The sequence below is a fragment of the Carlito syrichta genome, unplaced genomic scaffold (assembly GCF_000164805.1).
Source record: "Carlito syrichta isolate Samal-C Ts95f unplaced genomic scaffold, Tarsius_syrichta-2.0.1 Scaffold303182, whole genome shotgun sequence".
Lineage (NCBI taxonomy): Eukaryota > Metazoa > Chordata > Mammalia > Primates > Tarsiidae > Carlito > Carlito syrichta.
In genome coordinates this window covers 288,829-311,751 of record NW_007247278.1, presented here as the reverse complement: position 1 = coordinate 311,751, position 22,923 = coordinate 288,829, and the positions used below count along the sequence as shown (strand labels likewise).

Sequence of the window (22,923 nt, the reverse complement as noted above, 5' to 3'; positions counted from 1 at the left end):
GCCTGCACTGTTGCACAGAGGCAGGAGAGTCTGAAAGTCAAGAGCACGGTCTCCTGAGTCAAATAGAAGCAGTCATCTTGAGCAAGTCATGTAACCACGGAGTTGCAGTTTCCTCCTGCAAAAGGGAGGGGGCCGTCATATCTACCCATAAGGGAGACTATTCTAAGGGCTCAGTGTGGTCCCTGTGTAGCAGGGCATCCCCCTCCTGCCACAGTCAGTGCTCAGCAGTCTAGCCATCCTTGTTCCTACCCACCACCCAACCCTCCACAGGTATCCATGCTGCCTGTACCACCAGGTACTCCCTGTACCTTACTTTCTGGGTGGCACTTTGCCTGGACCTTTGGAACTGGGCAGCAAGAAACCCCAATGAGCCTTCCTACCATCCCGATCTTGCTGGCTGAGGCCAAGTCTGAGGCAGGAGGGTCTGAGAGATCTGGGTAGTCACACCCACCTCAGAGCAGATGCTCCTTGATCTCTGCAGGGCCACAGTAAGATAGGGGTACCCCAGGGCTTGGCAGGCACAGACCAGGAGTAGGAGTAGTGGGTGTTAGGTGCAGATGGAATCCCGAGCAGGGGCGGGGAGTGTGGCTGGCCTGGAGGTGGGCTGGGCTGTGGGTTTCCCTCCTGACACAGTCTTCCTCCCTGTCCTTTGCCGTGGGAGTGAGGCGCTTCAGGAGAACAGGATTGTAGTAGAAAGTACTCTGAACCCGGAACATCTGATCTATTCTCACATTAAGACTCAGCCACAGACCAGCTGTGAGACCCAGAGCAGGTTAACAGACTGCTCGGTGTGCTCCCCTCCAAGGGATCAGGAACAGGCTCTACCGCCTAGGACTCTTCTGGATGAGAGGAAATCGTGGCTGGAAAAACACTCCCACCAGGCAGGAGCTGACAGAGGGCACAAAGGCAGCTCAGCGTGGGCTCAGGGATCAGATCTTGTGGATTCCCATCCCATTTCAACCAGTTACTAGAAGGACAAGGCACTGAGCCTCACCTGTGAATGGAGTTGATGCCTCACGGCTCACCATGCAGGAGCAGGAGACGGTTTATATAAAGGACTCCGTGTGAGCGCAGTGTGGGTCCGTATGTGAGAGTTGCCCTTATTCCCTTGAAGTCGGATACTCAGTTGAGATGAGGTTGGTTTGTACTTTTATCTGGGGAAGGACAGCAGGGGATAGGAGGGCGAGGCAGCCCAGCCTGGGGCTTCCCCTGCCTCATGTCCACACCTTGTGGACCCCCATTCTCAGGATGTGCCCCCCGTGCTGGCAGTCTGACTTTTCCCTAACTTCCGATAGCACAGTCCTCTTGAAAGAGTCAGTCATGTTTCCTCTGTTCCACCTTCCTCCTTCTCTAGAGGGGTGTGGCTCAGGAGACCATTGAATGGTGGGCCTGAGCTTCCTCGAGTGGAAGCTGGGACTGGCCAGGCATGGTCACTACTCGTTGTGAGCCTGCTGATCTCCGTCCCCATGCCCTCTTTCTCTAGGTTGCTTTGGCCAGACTTGCTCATCCAAAGGCTCATCTGGGCTCAGGAGGTGGGAGATGCAGCCTCCTCTCTGAGCCTCGGGCCTTGTGGCTGGGTGGGTGGGTGGGTGGTGAGTGCGGGGCTGGCGAGAAGAAAGCTGGGGCAGGCCCTTGTTCTTACCTTTCTGCAACGCAGTAAGTGTGGAGAGGTAGGTTATGGGGCAATTTAGGTTCTGGGGCGATGGTTGGAGAGGTTGAAGATTTCCCAAGCCATCCGTGAGTAGTAATGGGCCTGCCCTTTGTTGCAGATGGAAGAGAAGAGGCGAAAATACTCCATCAGCAGCGACAACTCTGACACCACTGACAGTAAGTCCTTCCAACTTCGGGCTCCTACAGGGAAAGCTTTGGAAGAATGATCAGGTCCATAGACCCAAGTGGGAGGAGGCTGCCCCAGGATCTTAGCTTTACCACGGGGCATGAGGAGGAAAGCATAAATCAGTTCAGGCCCCTCTGCTCCTGTCTCTCCGCTCCTGAAAGTCCTTGCACCTTACCGTGACCTCTGACACCTCGTCTCCTCTTTGCCCTCTCGCTCTCAGCTCTGGTTGGAACAGATCAGTTCCCCGCTGGGTCTCTACATATGTTCAGTCAGTGTCCTTAGAGAGAGTCCCAATACAACAGATGCGGAGCCTATCGCTCTTTATTGTGATTACCTGGTTAGCGTCTTTTCCTAACCGGCGGTAAGCTCCTTGGTAAGAGGGCTCAGGTCTTGCCCACTGCTGTATCTCCAGCTGCGATTTGGCACGTAGTAGGTGCTCAGTCAGTGTTTGCTGAACAAATTAATGAAGGCTGACCTTTGTGGGATCTTGGCAATAGAATCTCAGAGGTCAGCTTGAGTGTGGGGTGGGTGTATCGATGTGATGTGGTGGGGGAAGGGGATGGGATGCATTGTCAAGGAGCAAATGGAGTTTAGGGAGCTTCCCCTGAAATTTGGAGAAGAGAAAAAGAAAAAGGAGATTTGTGCAAGGTGAGAGTTTTGATACAAGGTCGTAAGGCAGCTCTTCTCAGATGCCCCAGGAAACCAGGACTACCTGTGCCTGTTGGAGTAAGGAGTTCCATCTGCTGCAGTAGGAGGAACATGCTGCCAGGAAGATTCCACCTAGCAATCATTGCCCTGGTGGAGACCCAGACTAAGGAAGAGGCTGCACTGCCAGGGAGGCCAGGTCTGAAGCCCTTGCAACTCTAGACCTGATTGTTCACGCATATGATGAGCAAGCGAGATTTGGGGGATCTCTGAGGCCCCTCCCACCTCCTAGAGTTTCACAGCCCCCAAGAGCCTGAGGATAGATGCACTAGGACAGCAGATCAGGCCCCAGCCTCTTCGCTACCTACAGGTCTCTTTGTTGTCCTTTGGGTTCTGTTTGCTCAGGTTGGCTCTGGTGTCCAACCTGGCCAGCCCTCCCTGCCTGCAGAAGGAGATCACAGTATCTGGCTTCCTGTGGCTGCAGCCTGCTGCCTGTGGCCTGGCCCGTAGAACTGTAAACCGCATCTTCCACTTCTAACTTTACTGCAGGCAAAGGAGTTTGTTGAGAGGGTCGGGTACCTGCAGGGGTGTGTGCCCTGTAGCTGCATCAGGGTTGGGCCGGGCTGGAACCGCCTCCTTCCCCACCTGCCCCCACCACTGTGTCCACCCATGACCGCTACTCCTGTTCAGCCAGAGCCTTGTGGTCTCCCTATGTATAGCCCTTCTCACTGCTCCTTTGACTCATAGGAATGGAGGCCACAGGGAGGGCCTTAGACCATACTAAGTATAGCTGATGTTTACTGAGGAATCGTTGTGTGCCCAGACTGTGCTAAGACTTTACACTTCATTATATATCATGTATTCCTTACAAGAACCTTTTGAAGCTAGTTATTCTCTTGTTCCTGTTTTATAGAAGAACATACTGAGGTTCCTAGGGACAAAGTCATTTGCCCAGAGTGCCAAACTAGTAAGTGTCCAGCTCAAGGCTCAAGCTGGTGGTCTGTGGGTCCGCTTGAGATTGATGTTCTTCCCACTGCTCTGCCCTGCCCTGTACCCAGTGGGCATCGTGCCAGAATATCATGACGGCATCTAACTTGGGGCGGGGCGGCAAGTGGGTGTGAAAGACATCTTCCAGGTCTCCTGGGATAAGCAGGATAGGAAGAAGTAGAGACCTCAAGAGGGCCAGGGCCTTGTCTGGGGTCACACAGTGAACTCATACTGAGCCCCAGGAGTTGCCTTTGATTTTCCCAGCTCCTTCTGGTCGGTGAGTAGAGGAGGCTTTGTGTCCCCATTCATCAGTGGAGAGACTGAGGCCCAGGGCAGGGACAGGCCACCAGGTGCTCACAGGAGGTTGATCTCTCCTGCACAGGCTTCCTGTCCTTGGGCGCGGGTGGATGGTGTTCTTGACCCTTCAGGACCCCTGAGGGACTGACTGCTCTCTCTTCTGCAGGTCATGCCACATCGACATCGGCATCAAGATGCTCCAAACTGCCCAGCAGCACCAAGTCGGGCTGGCCCCGGCAAAACGAAAAGAAGCCCTCAGAGGTGGGTAGTGAGGAGCTTCCCAGATAAAGGTGCAGCAGAGCTGGGGAGATGACCAAGGCAGAGCTGGGCGGATGGGCGGGGGACGAACATACCTGACAAAGGACGTGGGCAGTGTGGCTCATGGAAGGAATGGGGTGGGCTGACAGTTTACCTAAGCTTTGTGGATCGTAAAGACGTTCCTATCGATCTGAGGGAGAGGGGAAGCCTTCTGAGGATCACAGACAGGATAATGAGATAGTCTGATGGTTTCCTTAGAGGTCCCACTGGCCGCTGTGAGAGAAGGGAGACCAGTTGCAATTGTTCAGCAGAGAAACTAGTGGCTTAGAATGGATGGTGGCAGTGGAGTCTGAAGCAGTAGGATTGGGGACATTTTGAAGGCTGAGCCAAGGGTGACAAGGGTTCAAGAGGGGGGGGGTCCTCAAGGCTATCTGGTTAGTTACATGCACCTTACTTTGCCCATTTCATGCGTGTGCCGTGCGTCTGCATGGAAACCTTCCTTCTTTGACCCGGGATTCCTACAACAGGTAGAGGTGTGGAGAAGAACATTGGGGGTGGGTGGGTAGACTGATGCTGCCCATGGTCCCTGGAAAATCACACTCTCAACCTTATTGCAGTCTTAGGTCTCCAGTGCTAATACCACCATTCATTGTACTGGGCACAGAAGAGGCCTTTGGCTCAGATGAGGCTGCTGGATCATTGAATCTGGCTTGTAAGCAGGACACTGTAGTATAGCCTACAGAGTAGGCAGGCACTGAGACTGTACACTACTTTTTTTTTTGGAGTCGGAGTCTCACTCTCTCACCCAGGCTAGAGTACAGTGGCACACTCACCGCAGCCTCGACCTGCTGGGCTCAGGCAGTCCTTTCCCTCTGAGTCTTCCAAGTAGCTGGAACCACCCAAACTGGTCTCAAAACTCTGGGCTCAGATAATCCTCTCGCCTACGCCTTCCAGTGCTGGGACACTACTTTTTCTTTTCTTTCTTTCTTTCTTTTTTTTTTTTTTGAGTTGGAGTCTCACTCTGTCGCCCAGACTGGAATACAGTGGCCGCTTCCTTGACCTGCTTGGGCTCCGGCGATCCTTCCGCCTCAGTCTTCCAAGTAGCCGGAATTACAGGCATGTGCTACCACGCCCGGCTGATTTTTTTTATTTATTGTAGAGATGAGGTCTCGCTGCCCAGGCGGTCTCGAACCCGCGGGCTCAGGCAGTCCACTCACCTCAGCCTCCCAAAAGCGCGGGATTACAGGCTGAGCCACCAATTTTCATTAAAACTAGCCCATGCGGGGCATGGTGGTGTACGCCTATTAATCCCAGCACTTTGGGAGGCTGAGGTGAGAGGATTGCCTGAGCCCATGAGTTTGAGACCTCGTCTCTACAATATGTCAAAAAATTCGCAAGGTATGGTGGCGCATGCCTGTAGTTCCAGCTACTTGGAAGGCTGTGGTGGAAGGATTATCTGAGCCCAGCAGGGCAAGGTTCTGGTGACCGGGAGCCCTTCAGCCTGGGTGGCGGAATGAGATACCAACTAAAAAAAACAAAACCCCCCCCAAAATTAGCCCTAACCTAGCCAACCTAGGAAAACCTCACCTCTACAACAGAACTGAGAAGTTTTAAATAGGCTGGGTGTGGTGGCTCACACCTGTAATCTCAGCACTTTGGGGGGCAGAGGCGGGTGGATTGCCTGAGTCCAGGGGTTCTAGACCAGCCTGGAAAATTTGGTGAGACCTTCCCTCTACAAATCCAAAAAAAATTAGCTGGATGTGGTGGCGCACGTCTTGGTTCCAGCTGCTTGGAAGGCTGAGGTAGAAGGATCGCCTGAGCCCAGTGGGTCAAGGGTGCAGTGGCTGTGAGTGTGTATGACAGAGTAAAGACTTCTACTAAAAAAAAAAAATTAGCCAGGCATGGTGGTGCATGCCTGTAGTCCCCCACCTACTTGGGACTGAGGTGAAAGGATCACCTAAGCCCCGAAGGTGGAGGCTGCTGTGAACCCTGATTATCATAATCATGCCACTGTACTTTGGCTTAGGCGACAGAGTGAGACCCCAAGAAAAAAAACAAGCAAGCAAACAAAACTGGCCAAGAGGTGTCTCATGCCTGTAATTCCAGCACTTTGGGAGGCTGAGGCAGGAGGATTGCTGGAGTCCAGGATTTCGAGGCCAGCCTAGGCAACATAGCGAGACTTTGTCTCTACCAAAAAAAAAAAATATCCAGGCATGGTGGCGCATGCCTGTAGTCCCAGCTACTTGGGAGGCTTAGGCGAACCGATTGCCTGAGCCTACGAGGTCAAGGCTGTGGTGAGCCCATTATCCTTCTAGTGCACCCCAGCCCGCTATACAGAGTGGGACCCCCCCAAAAAAAAAAACCTAGCTGAGAATTCTCAGTTCTGTTGTAGATAAGGACAGTGAGGATCCCAAGGGCATGTAGCCAAGACCTTAAATCCTTGGGGCTGACAATTCTAAGGGCCGAAAGCTCGGAGTTCTGGGACAGAGTCCTTGGTGTGGGGTGGGGGAGGGTGTCTTTGTTCCAAGCCAGCCTCCCTCCTCTTCTCTTCCTCTCCCCTGGGGCTATCCCGGAGCCTCTGTCTTTAGCCAGCCCCTGGAGGGGGCCTTCCGCAGAGCCTTGCATTTGAAAAAAGGACTCCGCCTTTCCTCCTGCAGGGGGAACTGTCCTACCCTAGGACCCTCCCCTTGGGAGGTGGGGGCTGGATGCTTTGAGACCTGTTGTCCTATCCCTCCCCTGGTCTGAGTTCCTTTCCTGACCCCTTGGCGGGGGTGGGGTGGAGGTGAATGGAGGTTTCTCTAGGAATGCTATTAGAAGGGAAAGGCAGTGAGGAGTGAGGTGGGGGTGGGAGGACGCTGTTCTGAGGCTCGAACTGCTTTTCTGGAGTAACCCGTTTGTTGGGGGAGGGACGGGGATGGGGACAGGGACGAAGGATGTGCTTGATGCAGCCAGAGAAGCAAAAGGCACGTGGAGCCTTGGGGAGCCCTGTTCCCGCTTGGTTGTTCCAGACGTCCTTCAGTTCTGAGACCTGTGGGGATTTTCTCATTACTGTGGTTGAATTCATAAAACAGTAGTTACCTTTGTGTATCTTCCTGGTCCAGGGAGGCTGGAATTGTCACCTGCACTTTGTTCTCTGTTTTTGTTGTTTATTTGTTTATTTTTTGAGTTGGAGTCTCACTGTGCCACCCAGGCTGGAGTGCAGTTGGGAACCTACCTTTCTTTTCTTCTTTCCTTCCTTCCTTTCTTTTTTGAGTCAGGAGTCTCACTGTCACTTAGGCTGGAGTGCAGTGGCGTGCTCCACAGCCACCACAGCCTTGGCCTACTAGGTTCGGGCTATCCTTCCACCTCAGCCTTCCAAGTAGCTGGAACCACAGACGCAAACCACCATGCCTGGCTTGTTTTTGTTTTAAATTTATTGTAGAGACAGGTCTCACCATGTTGCCCAGACTAGTCTCAAACCCTGGACTCAGGTAATCCTCTCGCCTCCACCTCCCGAAGTGCTGAGATTATAGACATGAGCCATCGCGCCCAGAAAACCTGCCTTTCTTGACTCCTGCTTTTTCTGGCTGTTCAGATTGAAGTGGGGTAGGGAAGGTCTAGGGAGCTCCTAGGCTGGCTTATCCTCTTGACTCCAGGGGGATCTCAAGCCAGTCCCCTGCCCTTGCCCAGTCCCCTGTCCCTACCCTGCACCCTTCAACCACCAATGGGAGGAGGAGGGGCCGCCTCCCAGAGGCAAGGCTGCCATCTGCACCCAGGATCAGGCCCGCCTGGGAGGAAACAGGTGTCAGCGGAGGCTGAGAAGAGCAATTTGCATGGGGCAGAAAATTCCCCTGCCTCTTGGGTTTTCCAGCCCAAGTCTTTGTACCCTTCCACACCTAAAAATAGTCAAGCTCTAGTAAGAGTATCGATGCCCAACCTCACCGGGGACTGGCTACATATGGCCCCGGGTCTAAGCCCTGGAGCCTCTGCAGGTGGCTTTGAGGTCTGACTGGGAAACACTTCCCCTTCCTCAAGTCCTGGGCCTCTTGAGGGCTGAGGAAGTCCTCCCCGCCTCCAAGCTTTGAATGGTTGCCAAGGACTAGCTTTTCCTCCCGTAGTAGGCTGGAGAGCAGCCTGCAAGGTTTCCCTCGTCCCCTAAGTGAGAAGGTTGAGCCATGTCCGGCATAAATTCTGAGTTATCAGGGGCAGAGAGAAAATCGCCAACGAAAGCTTCCAAATTATTTGGCTCGTGAGATGAAAGCAAAGATTTGGCGCTGAAGGATGTTTGCACTTAATCTCCTAGCTGGGCTGTTCTTTATGTGAATAGGGTGGGGGGCCTTTATAGTCTGCTGGGCCTGGGGGCTAAGGGTTTTGGACACCCTGGTGAAAAGGGTTCTGGGAGCCCCATCTGCCCAGTCATACTCCCCTGGAGTGTGAAGCCTGTGGGGTGGCCGTCAGGCTGGTCACACGGTCTGTTCTTAGTGTGGCAGGAGTCCCCAGTGGGAATGCTTACAGAGTGATGTGTGTGGTGTGGAAACCCCCTCCCTGGGAGCTGCCGAGCGATGGAACTTATGGTTCACTTGTCTCCCCATCTCTAAGTGTGAACAGGGATGGGGTGAGGATCTTGAGGACCAGGAGTACTTGGCATACCCTGGGCATTGTACACAGTGTACCCAACACTGTGAAAAGGCTAGGGTGGGTTTAGGTGACGTAGAGAGAGGTGCCCTTTGATGACCTGTGAGCAGTTGCTCTTCCCTGTGCACCCCAAGGGTGCAAATCTGGGGTGCCCTACGCCAAGTGAGGTGCCTCAGGGCTGAAGAAATTGCTCGACCAGGAGTCAGGACCCTGGACAGGGCCAAGGCCTTGAAACCCAGCCTCCCATCTGGCCCCTGCCCTGGGGATGGCCCCTCCCTCAGCCCAACTGAAAGGAGAGTGCAGCCTCTGTGCTGGGATTCCTGGGAATCTGGGTAGGATTTTGGGGGGAAGTGCTTAAAGTCTGAAATCAGCCCCCGAATTCCCTTAAGGCAGTGCAGGGAAAAGTGGGGCTGACCCTGAGGACCCAGGACCGAGGCCTTCCTCTGCCTGTGACATCCCAACAAAACTGAGATCTGTCCCTTGGCCTTGAGTCTTGAAGGAGGGGGAAGGGCTTGGCCTGGCCTGAGGGGTGGTATTATTGTGTAAACCCTGCTGGGGCCTTGAGTTTCTGGCCTGACCTGTCTCACTAAATGGCCTAGCCATTGTTAGCCCCTTGTGGGACACGGCTCTAAGCATCTGATGCAAGTCACAAACCTGAGATGATTGTTTTAAATACCAATAGCAAACCTCCATCTTGCCCCAACTCCAGCTGTTCTGGCTTCAGTGGTCTGGAATAGCGCCCCAGGCTCCTAGACTTTTAAAAAAGATATCCTGTTGGGAGCCAGGGCGGAGAACTACTGCTGTACTTTTTCCCTTCCTTTTGCCTAAGGCTGGAGTTCCTGACTTGGTTGCTTCCTGGAAGCTTATTGGGGTTTTTGGGGGATGATGGGGGGAGGTGTGGGATGGCCAGTTTGAAAGAGGGAGGGGGAGGCTCTCCAGCCTGGGTCAAAGACCCAAACAAAGGCAGGAATGTGACTGGGGGCAGTTCCCCACCTGCCCCCTTGGGGGAGTAAAAAGTTTCTCCCCAGCCCTAGACCTTCCAGGGGTATGAAGGACAACAGTTCTGGGAGAGACCTAGAGGCCACCCCTGCGGTTTGGAGACTGCTGTTTGAGGTGCGTCTTCCTCCGGCCTGGGGCAGAGGCAGGCGGAAGGGCAGGCCAAGTGGTGGGATTTCCCCAAACCCCAGGCTGGCAGTCTTGAGGCAGAAAACGGTGTTTCAGGAAGGCATATTCACCTGGACTAGGAGCTGCTGGCCTGGATTAAAATCAGCAAGCACTCAAGAGCACTAGTAGGCTTGGCTCAGTGCTAGGGTGACAGAAAGCACAAGCCCTGTCCCGGGGGAGCATGTCCTCTGTCAGCAGGATGCAGGTGCTACACAGGAAAGTGTCCGTTATGGGAGGGTGCAGCCAGCTTTGCCAAAAGGCCCAGGCTTTGCCACCGAGGAGATCTGTGATCCCAGGTCAGTGAGCCTCAGGGTTGTCATCTGTGGAACCCTGCCCTGGGCCCTTTCATGGTGGTTATCTTCTTTCCTGAAACCCGTGGAGCTGGGGGAGGAGAAATCCCAGAGATTAGTGGGGTAGATGCTGGGAGTATCAGGTGAAGCTGGCTACCCTGAGATAGAGGCCTGGGTGGTCCTAGAACAGGACGAGTGGGAGTTGGTATCCTACTGTCAGCTCCTTTGTAGTCCCCGGGACAAATTAGTATGTCCCTAGATGAATGAATGGGGCATTTGCATGTCCTACTAGGGCCTTCACTGATGTCCAGCCCCTCCTTAGGAACAGGGCCTGAGGGAAAGAGGTGAACAGCCTCTGCTAACCCGCAAGGGGACGTTCCCCCACCCAGCATCCTAGAAAGTTCCTACGTAAGGATTGCCCCTGCCTCTCTCAAAAAGGGCAGTGAGTAAAGATGCTGCTTATCAGCTTAACTCATTCTTTGAAAAAAGGTGAAGAGTGTAGGTGGGGGTGTCCAGATTGTATTGGGGCCCCAAACCACAAGATAAATAAAATGCCTTCCTGAGGAGCAGAGGTGTTATCCAGGTGTGGAAGTGATATTTTGCATTAAAACAGCGAAGGCATACCTTGTAATTTGGATACAGAAATGCCCACAAACTTGACAGGTAAAAGAGGCAAATCCAAAAAAAGACTTTGTGCTTGCCCTGTGGTTTTGAGCCAGTTTTCCATCCCACCAACAGTCATTCTGCTACTCTGTGAAGCAGGCGGGTGGGGGAGCCCTTCTAACTGAGCCAAGTGCCTGCTGTCTGAGACTCACACTGCCTTCCTCTGGGGTGGGGGACAGAATTCACTTCTAGTACAGTCAGAAACATTGCTGCTCCCGCCAGCTGGAAAAGCCTCTTGGCCTCTGGGACTTGTCTTGCAAAAGAAATGTGCGTAATAAATTCTCTTTAAGAGCAGGAAGTGCTGTTATCCTCGTGAAAGTAAAAGCAAGAGATGTTGAGTGTTTTTCTTTTTTTCTAAGTGTCTTGCCAACTAGTGGTAGCTTGAAATATGACTGGGTGAAGAGGGTGACTATTCTCAGAGCCCTTCTCTGGTGTTTTATACTTAATTTTAACTGTAAAAGTTTGTTCTTGGGTGAGATACTCTTTATCAGTCTCCAACCCAGTAAAGATTTTGTAAAATAACAGTCTGGCTGGTTTGCAGGCAGTACTACCGTGACTAAAGGTCAGTGCAGACCTCAAACAAGTGGTTTAACTTCTCTGAGTCTCAGTCTCCACATCTGTAAAATGGAGATAATATGAATTAGGTGAGACAATGTATTTAGACATTTAGCACAATACCTGGCATGCCTTAAGAGGGAACTTACTTTTCGGTTTTAGCTGTTGTTTCTTTTTTTTTAAGATTGGAAAATATAGTTTATTTATAAAGTAAATGAGAGAGAGAGAGAGAGAGGAGATTCACCTCCCCAAGGTAGGGAAGGGAACCAAAGCCAGGAAACAAGACGATGACCATAGCTCAAAGAGCACATGGCCACACCAGAGTCCAGTAAGGCAGTGGCCTAGCTGTTGTTTCTAATGAGATGAGATGTCCAGAAAACAATTGTGATGAGGTTTGGCTCTTTCAGGACAAACCCTAAAACATTCCTTCAGGGATGAGGGGGAGGGGACCACTCCCAGCTCCACATTGGGACTACCGAGGTCAAGAAAGGACAGTCCTAACCAGCGCTATATTTATCGGCTTTGGAACTGTGACAAAGATCAGATTCTCAATTTCACCTGGAAGAATCCTTTGGGCCAGCTTCCTGCCTCTACTCCCTGCTACGGTAGCGCTGGAAGTTTGAGAGTTTAGTCCTACTTCAGACACATCCTGGGGTTCATTCATTCACTCACTCATTCTTTCCACAAGCATTTCTTGAGCACCTGCAGTGTGCCAAGCACTATGCCAAAAACAGGCAGAATGATAAACAGGACACAGACAGTCTCAGTCTTCCTGCAGCTTGACTATTGAAGGAGAGAGACATTAAACAAATAATTACACAAATAATGTATTTTGTAATTGTCTGATCATTGCTGGAGATTTCCCCTTCAGTAACTAAACTTCCTCTTGGTGCCTCTTAGTCTGAAATACTGTGGTACAGTAATTCACTCCTTGAGAAAAGGAAGCAGAGAACAAGGTCCCAGGACGAAATATTCAAATAACATCCGCAAATCTTGTGAACATACACTAAAACTTGTGGCGTGGTGTGTCCCGGCCGTGTGGTTAGTGCCCATTGGAACTTGCCTGTTGTCATTATCTTCATTTGCTTCAGGCAGTCATCAGACTCCACTGATAATTTCTTGCAGAGTCTGTTTTTAGTTCTTCCTGGGGAAATAGGTGTAGAAAGCTAGACTGTTGAATGGTTGTGATTTGCAGTCTCAGGAAAAGGAGGGGAGAACATGTGATGCGTTTCTGGAGTGGTGTCCCTATGTCTGGGCAGAGCAGGGTCTTCAGCCCTCTCCAGGGCTGCATTGACACCCCCACACTCAGATTGGTGATTCGATGGGAGTTTGAGGCCTTTAAACATTCTTCATACCGTTGGAAGAAACTACAATTAAAAAAATAAAAATCAGGTTTTCATTCTGTTACCCAGGCTGGAGTGGCTCAGTCACAGCTCACCACAGCCTCGACCTCTTGGGCTCAAGCGACCCTTCCACCTCAGCCTCCTGAGTAGCTAGGACTACAGGCATGCGCTACCCACACCCAGCTATTTAAAAAAAATTTTTTTTGTAGAGATGAGGTCTCGCTATGCCCACGCAGGCTAGTCTTGAACTCCTGGCCTCAAGTGATCCTCCCACCGCAGCCTCCCAATGCATTGGGATTACAGGCATGAGCCACCATGCCTGGCCTGGCGTAGCTACAATTAACATCTCCCAAGCAGCTCAGCAGAACTGGGTTGCTAAGCAGCAGACCTTTAAAGACAATTTGTCAATTTCTGCCAAAAGGGAGAAAAATAGTAAACATTCACATTCTAAGAAAATTGCTTATTTTCCAGCTTCCAACTTTTTTGACACAGTAAGGCTTCCCGTTCATCAGCGTTCATTTTATTCTTTATGTAGTTTCCATCAATCATTCAAAGGAATTTTAGGAGAATAATTAAGCTTTTTCCAGGCCTAACCCCTGGCAATTCAAAGCAAAATGATGTTTAGGTTACACTCTGGCTGCCATATTTGTGAGCAGTTTTTAATATAAGTGTACAGTCTCATCTGGGAGGTGAGTACCCAGTTGTAGCCGTGGACAGCCATCAAAAAAGGTAGTGGCTGGTCTGCAGAAGGATCTTGTGTCATTTAACATCTGTTAGTGCCTAGCACATGCTAAGCCCTGCTTGTACTGCTGGGCTCCAACCTTGTAGCCCAGACAGGGCTCCCTGAGCTCACCTTCCAGCAGGGAAGAAACTTGGGAGATGCCAATACAGGGGCTGTGGGTCTTCAGACAAAGCCCAGAAGCCAGCCTGGGGTTGGGGAAGGTCTTCCATAGCTGATGTGGGCTGGACTGAGACCTTGAGGATGAAGTGCGCTAGCCCCCTTTGGCAAGTCAGGTGTGTGTCTCTGGCAGGGTACTCCCGTGTGCAAATGGTAAGCACTTGGGAGACTGCAAGTGCATTCGAGTGGCCACAGGCCTCATCTGCTCTGCAGTTCAGTCTGAGCATGGGGGGAGGACAGTGGAGAGTCACTGGAGGGCTTGGGGCTTGCAAAGGTCTTGGTCAGATTTGCATATTTCAGCCCTTGGGGAAGCCACCTGATTTGTTTTGTTTTGTTTTCTGCCTCAGCCTCCCAAGTAGCTGGGACTATAGGCTCGTGCACCACGCCTGGCTAATTTTTAAAATTTTTTGTGGAAACAAGGTCTTGCTCAATTGCCCAGACTGGTCTTGAACTCCAGGCTCAAGCAATCCTTTTGCCTCTGCCGCTGCCTCTGCCTCCCAAAATGCTAGGATTATAGGTGTGAGCCAGTGTCCAGTCAAAGCCACCTGACTTGGTTTCAAGTTAACACAAGGGCATTAGGCAGTGAGCACGTGGCCAAAAGGGGCAGGGAGGGTGCAGAGACATGCTGGATGGCTCAGGGGTTGTCTTGGCCTAAGTTCCTTTGCCACTTCCAACATGCAGACCTTGGGTAGGCGATTTAACTAACCCGAGCCCCAGGTTTCTCAACTGTAAAATGGGGATGCTGGTTGTACCTCCCTTAAGAAGTTCATGTAGGGGCTAATCATAGTTCAAGAACAGCTCTTAGACTGTTACTCTGCACACAATGCTAAGTGTTAGTTGATACCATCATGATAGTGCGGCCCTCCCTGTGCTTCCAGGATTCCTGAAAGGGCTTCTGGCATCCAGTCTGCTACCTGTGCCCTAAGTGGCCCAGGATGAGACTTGGAACTCTCTTGGAACCAGGCTTTTTCTTGTCTGTCCTGAATCTCCCTGACTGTACTAGGAAGAAACTGTTAAGTTGAGCCTGGGATCCCTTTCTGCTCTGAGTCTCAGTGCCAGTCCTGGTCCTTGGGTTTCAAGCCCTGCAGAATAGATGCTGCCTGTTGCGCAGAGGCCCTTGTTCAGATCCATATGACTGGGGATTTCGGCCTCTGGGGCTATTCACGAGGTATTTCACCCTGTTCATGGGAGTTCAGAAAGTCCTGCCAGAACAGCTAGAAGCCTCAGACTCTTCAGATAACTCTCTAGGGAGGCCCCTCTATTCCACTGAGAATATAGTTGACAGCAGGACGGGTGTGGCCAGGGAGACGACCAGAAACCAGCAACATGAGTCAACCAGATACTTTCTAGGAGTGTAAGGTGCTGGGAAGAAAGTGAGGCAGGGGAGGGGACCGCGAAAGCTGGTGATCGGTAAGGAATCCCCAGGAGGTGACAGGTTACAGCTCAGCATGAGGGAAGCACAAGAGATTTCTAACCCCCTCATTCCTCTTTGGAGGGCACATGTGACACTCGGCTGTAAGGTTAATTTCTGGGGTTTGGGCTGTCAGGATATGGGCTGTCCCAGGTGGGTGATTTTTGAGGCATCAGAGCAGCACGACTTGTGATGTCACACCACTTGGCTTGCTTGGGCTGGGAGAACTTTGGGGCAGTTGTGAAACACTTTGGGGTCAGTTCACTCTTGCCAGATATGAAAATGACCCAGGCCATGCCTGCTGAGCTTGACAGTCTCCAGAGGCTTCCACTGGCACAGGACCCAGCCAGCAAAGGGGGCTCCTGAGCGCCCCCCAAAGCACCCAGTGCCTGAGTGTGTGCTCTTGCATTAGCTGTTTTACTACTTGCTAATAAGATATGCAAATTATCAGTGCTGTGAAATCTTAGCCACATTTCCTCTTCTGTTTAATTAGCATTTAATTGTAATCTGATTTTAATTTTTTCACACTGGCACCCTAATGAAATGTTAGGGTGTTATTCCTAACAATTAGATTATATTGGCAAATAGAGTTTTCAAGAAACTTGACCTTTTTCAAGCCAGGGCCATCTCTAGCTAGATGCAGACATTAATTATTAGATTCTGCAGGATGCAGCTTCCAGGTCCTTCAGTGCATCCATTTCGGTGTTTTCCTCATAGTTATGGACCTAGATTCAAAGGAGGCACACACAGCCAGTGAGTGGGCCCCAGCAGGCAGAGGTTACCCTGAATTGGTTTGTCATGAGCTTCTGAAAGGCCAAGTGAGCAGAGTTGGCCCCAGGCACAGCAGTGGTTGCTGGCTTTTTCTGGGAAGATGGGTTTAGAGTTTGGGTCTGAGGCCTGGAGTACTCCTTGAAGTGTTTTCTCTTGTCTTAGTGATGTACGTTCTTGAATTTGTGATTCTTAAGTGAAGATCACTGGGAAAGTCAGTACCTGAGTAAGTCACACGGTTGTCTAGAGGTACCACCACACCCCCCCAGTAGCACTTTGTGGCGCGGTCACAGTGAGATCAGGCAGCAGGAGGCAGTAGACAACGGTGGGAGGCGTTTGCCCCTGAGTGAACAGGTGCTCAGGGCGTGATAACTCGTGGCTTGGCTCTAAGAAATTTGGATGGGCTTGAATAAGAAGGAAGATAGCCCTGTCCCTCCTACTCTATCACACACAGAGGGCGGTAATGTAGAGCTCCTGTCAAATTAGTGCCCTTATTCTTTTTTTTTTGAGTTGGAGGCTCACTCTGTTGCCTTGGCTGGAGTGTGGTGGCATGATCGTGGCGTCCACAGACCCAGCCTACTGGGATCAGGCAATCCCTCCACCTCAGCCTCTTTAGAAGCTGGGACTACAGGCACATGCCACCAAGCCCAGCTAATTTTTTGTAGAAGCGTGGTCTCGCCAAGTTCCCCAGGCTGGTCTCGAACCCCGGACTCAGGCAATCTTCTTGCCTCAGCCAACAAAAATGCTGGGGTTATGGGCGTGAGCCCCTGCCAGAGATGTTGGAGGACCCGACTCCTACGAAGCCGCCCTTGAGGCTGTCCCACACCCCTGGCCATCCTGGGTTGGCACCCTGTGCTATTTTACGTCTCTAGTCGTACCTGTGGGTACAAACAGACATGATTGTAAACCTGCAATGAAATTCCCTGGACAGTCACATAATGACAGTATTGTTTTCACAGAAGCCTTTCTGCCCTCTGAGGTTTTCCTAGTGTTGTTTTTGTTCTGTTTCTTTATTTTATTTTACTTTATTTTTTGACCTTTTTCTGCAAGTCTTTCTCCTTCTCTTAGGTCCACTCCCATCTATCACGCAAATTCTATCCTTTAGTAAGTCAGAACAATGTGAACTCACTTCATCACATTTATGGATTATGTACTATATCCAGGGCATGTGCTGAGTTCAGAGAGGATGAGTTCTTTATTGTATGAGGGGGGACTAAAAAAAAAAAAAAAAAAACCCCAGGATTTATTTATAAAAAGTTGTGTGTTCTTACATGTTTAACCTTCAGTCACCTTCAGAGTACTCTCTGATAGATACAATACGCCTGTCGAGGTGCTTTTTTTACTGCTCTAAACAGTTTTTAAATTTGTCAATTTTGATGCCTTTTAGTGCTTCTGCATTTTTTGTTTCACCTCTTCCACATCGGCAAAATAATTCCCTTGAAGGACTTTTTTCATCTGGTGAAGCCGAAATTGCTCTGGACAAGATCGGGTGAATAGGGAGAGCAGGGCACAAGGGATCATGCTAACTTTTTGGTCAAAAACTGCTGAACACTCAGTGCAGGGTGGGTGGGTTGTTCGTTGTAAATAACCCATCATGAAATGGGCAAATGAGTTGAGAGACTCTGCAAAAAAATTCACTGGTGCTAGAACACTTACGGAGTGGGGAAAGCCTGTCCTCCAAGGGGCCAGCCCTCCAAAAGATGATTCCGGGCTTTTTTGGGTCCCCCTCGTGCTTACTGCTCCTTTGCTTTCTTCTTATTGGTAAGTGAGTGGGCATTCTAGCTACGTTTATTTGCCTCTTCTCTGGCCTCTGCAGCAGATTTCCCTGCGGCAGCCTGAAGCCACTCTTTCCCCTCTTGCTCCTGGTAGGTTTTCCGGACAGACTTAATCACAGCCATGAAGATCCCAGACTCATACCAGCTCAGTCCAGATGACTACTACATCCTGGCGGACCCGTGGCGACAGGAATGGGAGAAGGGTGTGCAGGTGCCCGCTGGTGCAGAGGCCATTCCAGAGCCTGTGGTGAGGTGAGCCGGGCAACCCAGGCTAGGGGGCCATCAGGGCAGGGCGCGAGGAGGGAAGGGCGGCTTTCCAGGTAAGTGACCTACCATTCCTGGGATTCCCTTTTAGCCCCTCTCTGTTCTGTATTCTATTCCCTTGTCCAATAAGCCATGCGAGTGTTCCAGAAATACTGACAGTTTTTCCTTAGAGGCTAAGGGCTGGGGCTAGGGCTTGGCTCTGGAGCCAGAATGCCTGGGTTCGAATTGCCACCTTGGACTAAGAATGTAATCTCTGGGCCTCAGTTTCCTTGTCTATGCAATGGGAACGATAACAATAACTAACCTTCCTCGTGCAGTTGTAGTGTTGAGATGATGGAGTGAAATGCCCATGGAAGACGCTTGTCATGGGGCCAGGCACACAGCAAGCACTCTGTAAAAACTGGCCGTGGATTAATGTCGATCCACACTGGGTCCCACAGGAGCTCTGACCATAGAAATCTCCAAACTTTTAATTCGTCTTTAAGACGGAAAAGCCATACGCTTGGCTTTTTGAGTCTTTTAAAGGAGTTCTTAGGGTGGGCAGTCAAGTGCCTGGAACACAGTAGATGCTCAGGAAGCCATTGCTATCACCAGCCTCTGAGGGGACTCCCCTCCCGGGCCGGGGTCAGAGATGAGTCTTCTCTGGGCCTTCTGGTCTCATGGAACAGAGGGACCCCTGGCTGCGACTCCTGACTGCTCTTGTCTCAGGAGGTTACACATGGCCGTGGGTCTTGCCTCTCCAGCTGCAGAGTTCAGCCAAGTGCTTATTTATGAGCCCTGGAAAGCCCTCCAAGTCATGTCTCAGGGCAGAGGGGGCTTGTGTCCTAACCTCCCCCACCAATCAGTCCCATAGCTGGGTCACTAGCAGCTTGTATTATTGATGATCTACTCCCGGCGTTGGCAGCCTCGTGGCTTTTGCTTGAGCCCATGTAGACCAGCAAAGGGGCAAAGATCACAGCCGTCACCTCTCCTGACCTTGGCACCATTGCTTCCTGGCAGCTGCACTTGAGGCTGGATTGCAGGAACAGCAGACTCTGAGCCCCACTCTGGTGCTCTCTGGGGACTGCATGTTGGGGAGGACCAATCCTCTTCCAACAGCTCCTGAGGGCTGGGTGCCTACTAACATTGTCTGGGGTCCTCTGAGAATCAGGGAACCTTAGGCCTCTCCAAAAGGCCTGGGAGACCCTTAAGGGTCTATGCAGAATTTAGAGCATGAATTTATTTCCCAAAGCCCCTGCCCTGGGCCAGAAACATGGAGAAAGCTCCTAGCCAGTGTCACACCCTCACCTCTGCAGACTGAAGAACTATTACATGACATAGTTAAGCATGTTTCCTCCTCTGTAAAGTGGCGATTATACCAGTACCTGCCTGATGGTATGTGGTGGGGGCTGCATGAGAATATGCATGCCAAGTCGCTGCCACACATGCCAGGGCCTGGGATGGCCGGGGGGAGGGCAGGCCACCAGCTGGTCAGAGCGAGGTGAGACCTGATTAGGCTTGGCCCAGCATTCCATCCTCATTACTTGATGTCAGCGTCAGGTGGTTCTGGAAACGTCCACTGGCCTGGGTAATTAATTGCAGATGCTTCCACACCAGTAGCTTCCGTCTGCCTGTAGGGTGCTTTAACTGTTGACATCAAGGGAGGAGTACGTGTTCATACTGCTTCGACTGTACTAGGTGCATTCCCAGCATATGTGTGACTGCACTAAGCTGACATGAGCCAGGTGTTCCTGGCTCATCCATACTCTTCGGGGAGGATAGATTGGGGAATGGAGGGGTGCTTGCTCTCTTAGAGAGATCACGCGCCTCCCCCCCACCATCTCTCACTGCACTGCCCTCAGCTGAAAGCTGCATAGTGGCCACCAAGGTCAGAATTGTTCTGAGTACTCGTTGTGCTGAGCTTGTTAGGTTCATCTTTTCATTTAATGATCATATTCGACTTATAAAGTACATGTTACTGTCCCCAGGCCTGGTGCAGTAGCTCACGCCTATGATCCCAGCACTTTGGAAAGCCGAGGCAAGAGGTTTGCCTGAGCCTGGGAGTTGAGACCAAACAGGGCAACATGTGAGACCTCGTCTCTACAGTAAATTAAAAAAATTAGCCAGGCGAGGTGGCATAGTTCCAGCTACTTGGAAGGCTGAGGCAGAAGGATCACCTGAGCTCAGCAGGTTGAGGCTGCAATATCCGTGAGCATACCACTGCACCCCAGCCTGAGTGACAGTGAGACTCAGGCTCAAAAAAAAAAAAGTACATATTACTGCCCCCATTTTATAGATGAGGAAGTTGGAAAATTCTGGGGAATTCCCTACATGGCCACTGGGGCCTAGGGGGTTGGGCCAGGAAATCACAGGCCTCAGGAACAAGCCCTGCATTGCCCCTGTGAGGCCTGGAGAGCTTTGAGCCTCAATCACCCCGCATGCTGGCTTTGACTACCCTCCCCTCCACTCCAGACCCCCTCTGTCCCTCCTTCTCTGGCCTTTGGGCAGGTCTGCCCGCCTCATGGTCCAAGTAATGAGAATCTGTCTCGTTCCCTAGACTGAATTGAATGAAGGCCTGTGCTGGCCCTCAGTGCGGGCAGAAATCTCAGCCCAGGGCAAAACCAACCTCTGGAGTCTGTCTGGTCTTCTGGGATAGAGACCCCTTCCCCTCCCGTAGATCTCAGCCCCGCCTCTGATCTCCTCCCTGCTGACCTCAGTCCTGCTGGCTGGCTGTGGCAGAAGGTGAAACCTTGGCCTAGGGTCAGGTCAGGCCATGCCTGGTAGGAGAGCACGGCTCTGTAGCCAGAGGCAGGAGGGGGCAAACAAATGAAAATGAGAGACCTAGGAAGCACAGGAAATGCCTTTTCTGGTGTGAGTCCCTTGACTTCGGCTCCCCAGAGAGAGGACAGTGATTTTGCTCCCAAAAGGCCTGGCCAGGTGGCAGCTGACTAGGCATGCAGGTGTGGGTAGTTATGCCAGGAGGTGGTGGGCATTCAAACAGAGGTTGCCCCAAACCACCACTAAGTATGTGCTTAGGGCATAAACAAAGCCTGATCATATCAAAATTGCAGACTTTGTTTTTTGAAGTATGTGTTAATTCAAATAACAGTTTCAGGCCAGGTGCGGTGACTCATGCCTATAGCCCCAAAGGCTTGGGAGGCCAAGGCAAAAGGATTGCTTGACCCAGGAGTTTGGGACCAGCCTGGGCAGCAAGGCAAAAAGTTAGCCGAGCGTGGTGGCATTCACCTGTAGTCCCAGCTACCTAGGAGGCTGAGGTAGAAGGACTGCCGGAGCCCAGGAAGTTGAGGCTGCGGTGAGCCGTGATTGTGCCACTGCACTGCAGCCTGGGCAACAGAGTGAGACCCTGACTCAGAATAAATACTCATAAATAAATAAAAAACAGTTTCTTGGGGTAAGGCAGACTTTTGTTGGACTGAGAGTTTTAGGATTGCTTCTATTTGGAATCCCCTGTTGGGGGGCCCATTATCATTATCTAAGACCTTCTTAAAGTGGGCCTGGGGTGTGGGAAGGGGTGGTGCCAAGCCCCTTCCCTTCTCCCTTACCCCTCTTTGCCCTTATCCAGGGCTCCCTCCTGACCTGGAGGCCATTCTCTCTCCCTGCGTGGACCCCTACCTCTCTATCTCCTTCATCCTTCCTGTTTCCCTTGCTGACACCAGTGGTGGGGTGGGGCTCACAGCTCCCACAGCTCAGCTCTGTCTCTGCCATCGAGGGCCCTTCCCAGGCGCGCTGAGTCACAGCCCCTGGCAGCCCTGCCTCCGACCCCAGGAGGCCTCTCGGGCAAGTGAGGGGCCTCTCAGCCCTGGCAGGGCTGGCCAGATGGAGGCCAGGCTCTGAAGCAATAACCATGGCAACCGGTGGGGGGGGGAGAGCTGGCATTTTGAACTGGCATCAGGAACTGAGGGGCAGCATACAGCTGAGCCGAGGGAAGCAACTGTACCCTCCCAAGGCAAAATGCCCCCTATGTCCCATTGCAGGAGAAAAGTGGTACCCAAAGGTCTCAAAATACACACACACACACACACACACACACAGAGGCTCCTGTGTGCCAGGCCCTTTTCTCAGAGTCCTACAAGCATTAATCCATTTCATCCTCTCTCCAGCAAAGTGAGGTAGGTACTGTTAGCATTAGCCCATTTTGGGGGTGAGGACACTGGGCACAGGAAGTGAAGTGACTTACCCACACTAAGCAGTAGAACTTGACTTTACAGTCCACAGCCTGCAACCAGGGCCCTTCCAAGCTGTCACAAAGACAGAGCCATGGTCCCGGGGGAGGACTGAGGTCGCTGTGAACGTGGGACCAGAGTAGGCACTTCTCTGTATCCAGGGGGTCTGGTCTCCATCTTGGTTGAGGAAAGTGCATATAACACCAGCAAGAGACTCCTGCTCCGCTGGGCTCAATGGCTCAACCTGTAATTCCAGCTCTTTGGGAGGCCTAGGTGAGTGGATTGCCTGAGCCCGTGGGTTTGAGACCAGCCCGGGCAACTTGACCTCATTTCTACAATAAATCAAAAATTAACCGGGCATGGTAGCATGCTCCTGTAGTTCCAGCTACTTGGAAGGCTGAGGCGGAAGGATCACTGGAGCCCAGCAAGTTGACACTGAGGTGGCCATGAGTGTACCACTGCCCTCCAGCCTGGGCGATAGAGTGAGACTCCAACTCAAAAAAAGAGACTCCTGCTCATTCATTGTATCTCATGTATGGTGGTAGACCATTTTTCTGGAAAGGGTCACCCTGGGCCACACTGATGTGACTAGGTAGGGCTCCTCCTGACCCCAGAGGAGAGCCAGACTCAGTGCTACTCGAGGCCATGGGGTTGCCAGGCTGCAGGTGAAGGATAGCCCAGGGCTGGTGAGGATATGTGAGCAAACCTGGCCCTCCCCAGTCCTGGGGGTATGCTGAAGGGCCCAGAGTCTAGCTGGCCCTGTCCCATGTGCCCCAAAGTTTCTGGCACAGGATATCACCGAGGACAGCACATGGGATACCTGTAGCAGGCTCACACCATGGGACTTTTGCTAAGGCCCAGCTATCCTGGCCAGAGGAAGTAGAGGTATGCTCTGGGCAGGGTGAGTGCTCATGAGGCAAGCAAGGACTGTGGATCAGCCATGTTCCCACCCCCTGCTCTGTCCCACAGTCTTTTATTTTTTTTTTTTTTT

The 22,923-nt window shown here is 51.7% G+C and overlaps 1 protein-coding gene across 1 annotated transcript in view; it reads left to right on the top strand.

The window, feature by feature from the left end:
- Positions 1 to 1,762: 1,762 nt before the first annotated feature.
- The window catches only part of JADE2 (jade family PHD finger 2), a 48,211-nt gene continuing 27,050 nt past the window's right edge, over positions 1,763 to 22,923 (top strand). The window contains exons 1-4 of the mRNA XM_021712318.1: positions 1,763 to 1,827; positions 3,933 to 4,027; positions 17,600 to 17,759; positions 21,332 to 21,432. Coding sequence (XP_021567993.1) covers positions 1,770 to 1,827; positions 3,933 to 4,027; positions 17,600 to 17,759; positions 21,332 to 21,432 — 414 coding nt within the window. The 5' untranslated portion in view covers positions 1,763 to 1,769. The remainder of the gene's footprint in view (positions 1,828 to 3,932; positions 4,028 to 17,599; positions 17,760 to 21,331; positions 21,433 to 22,923) is intronic.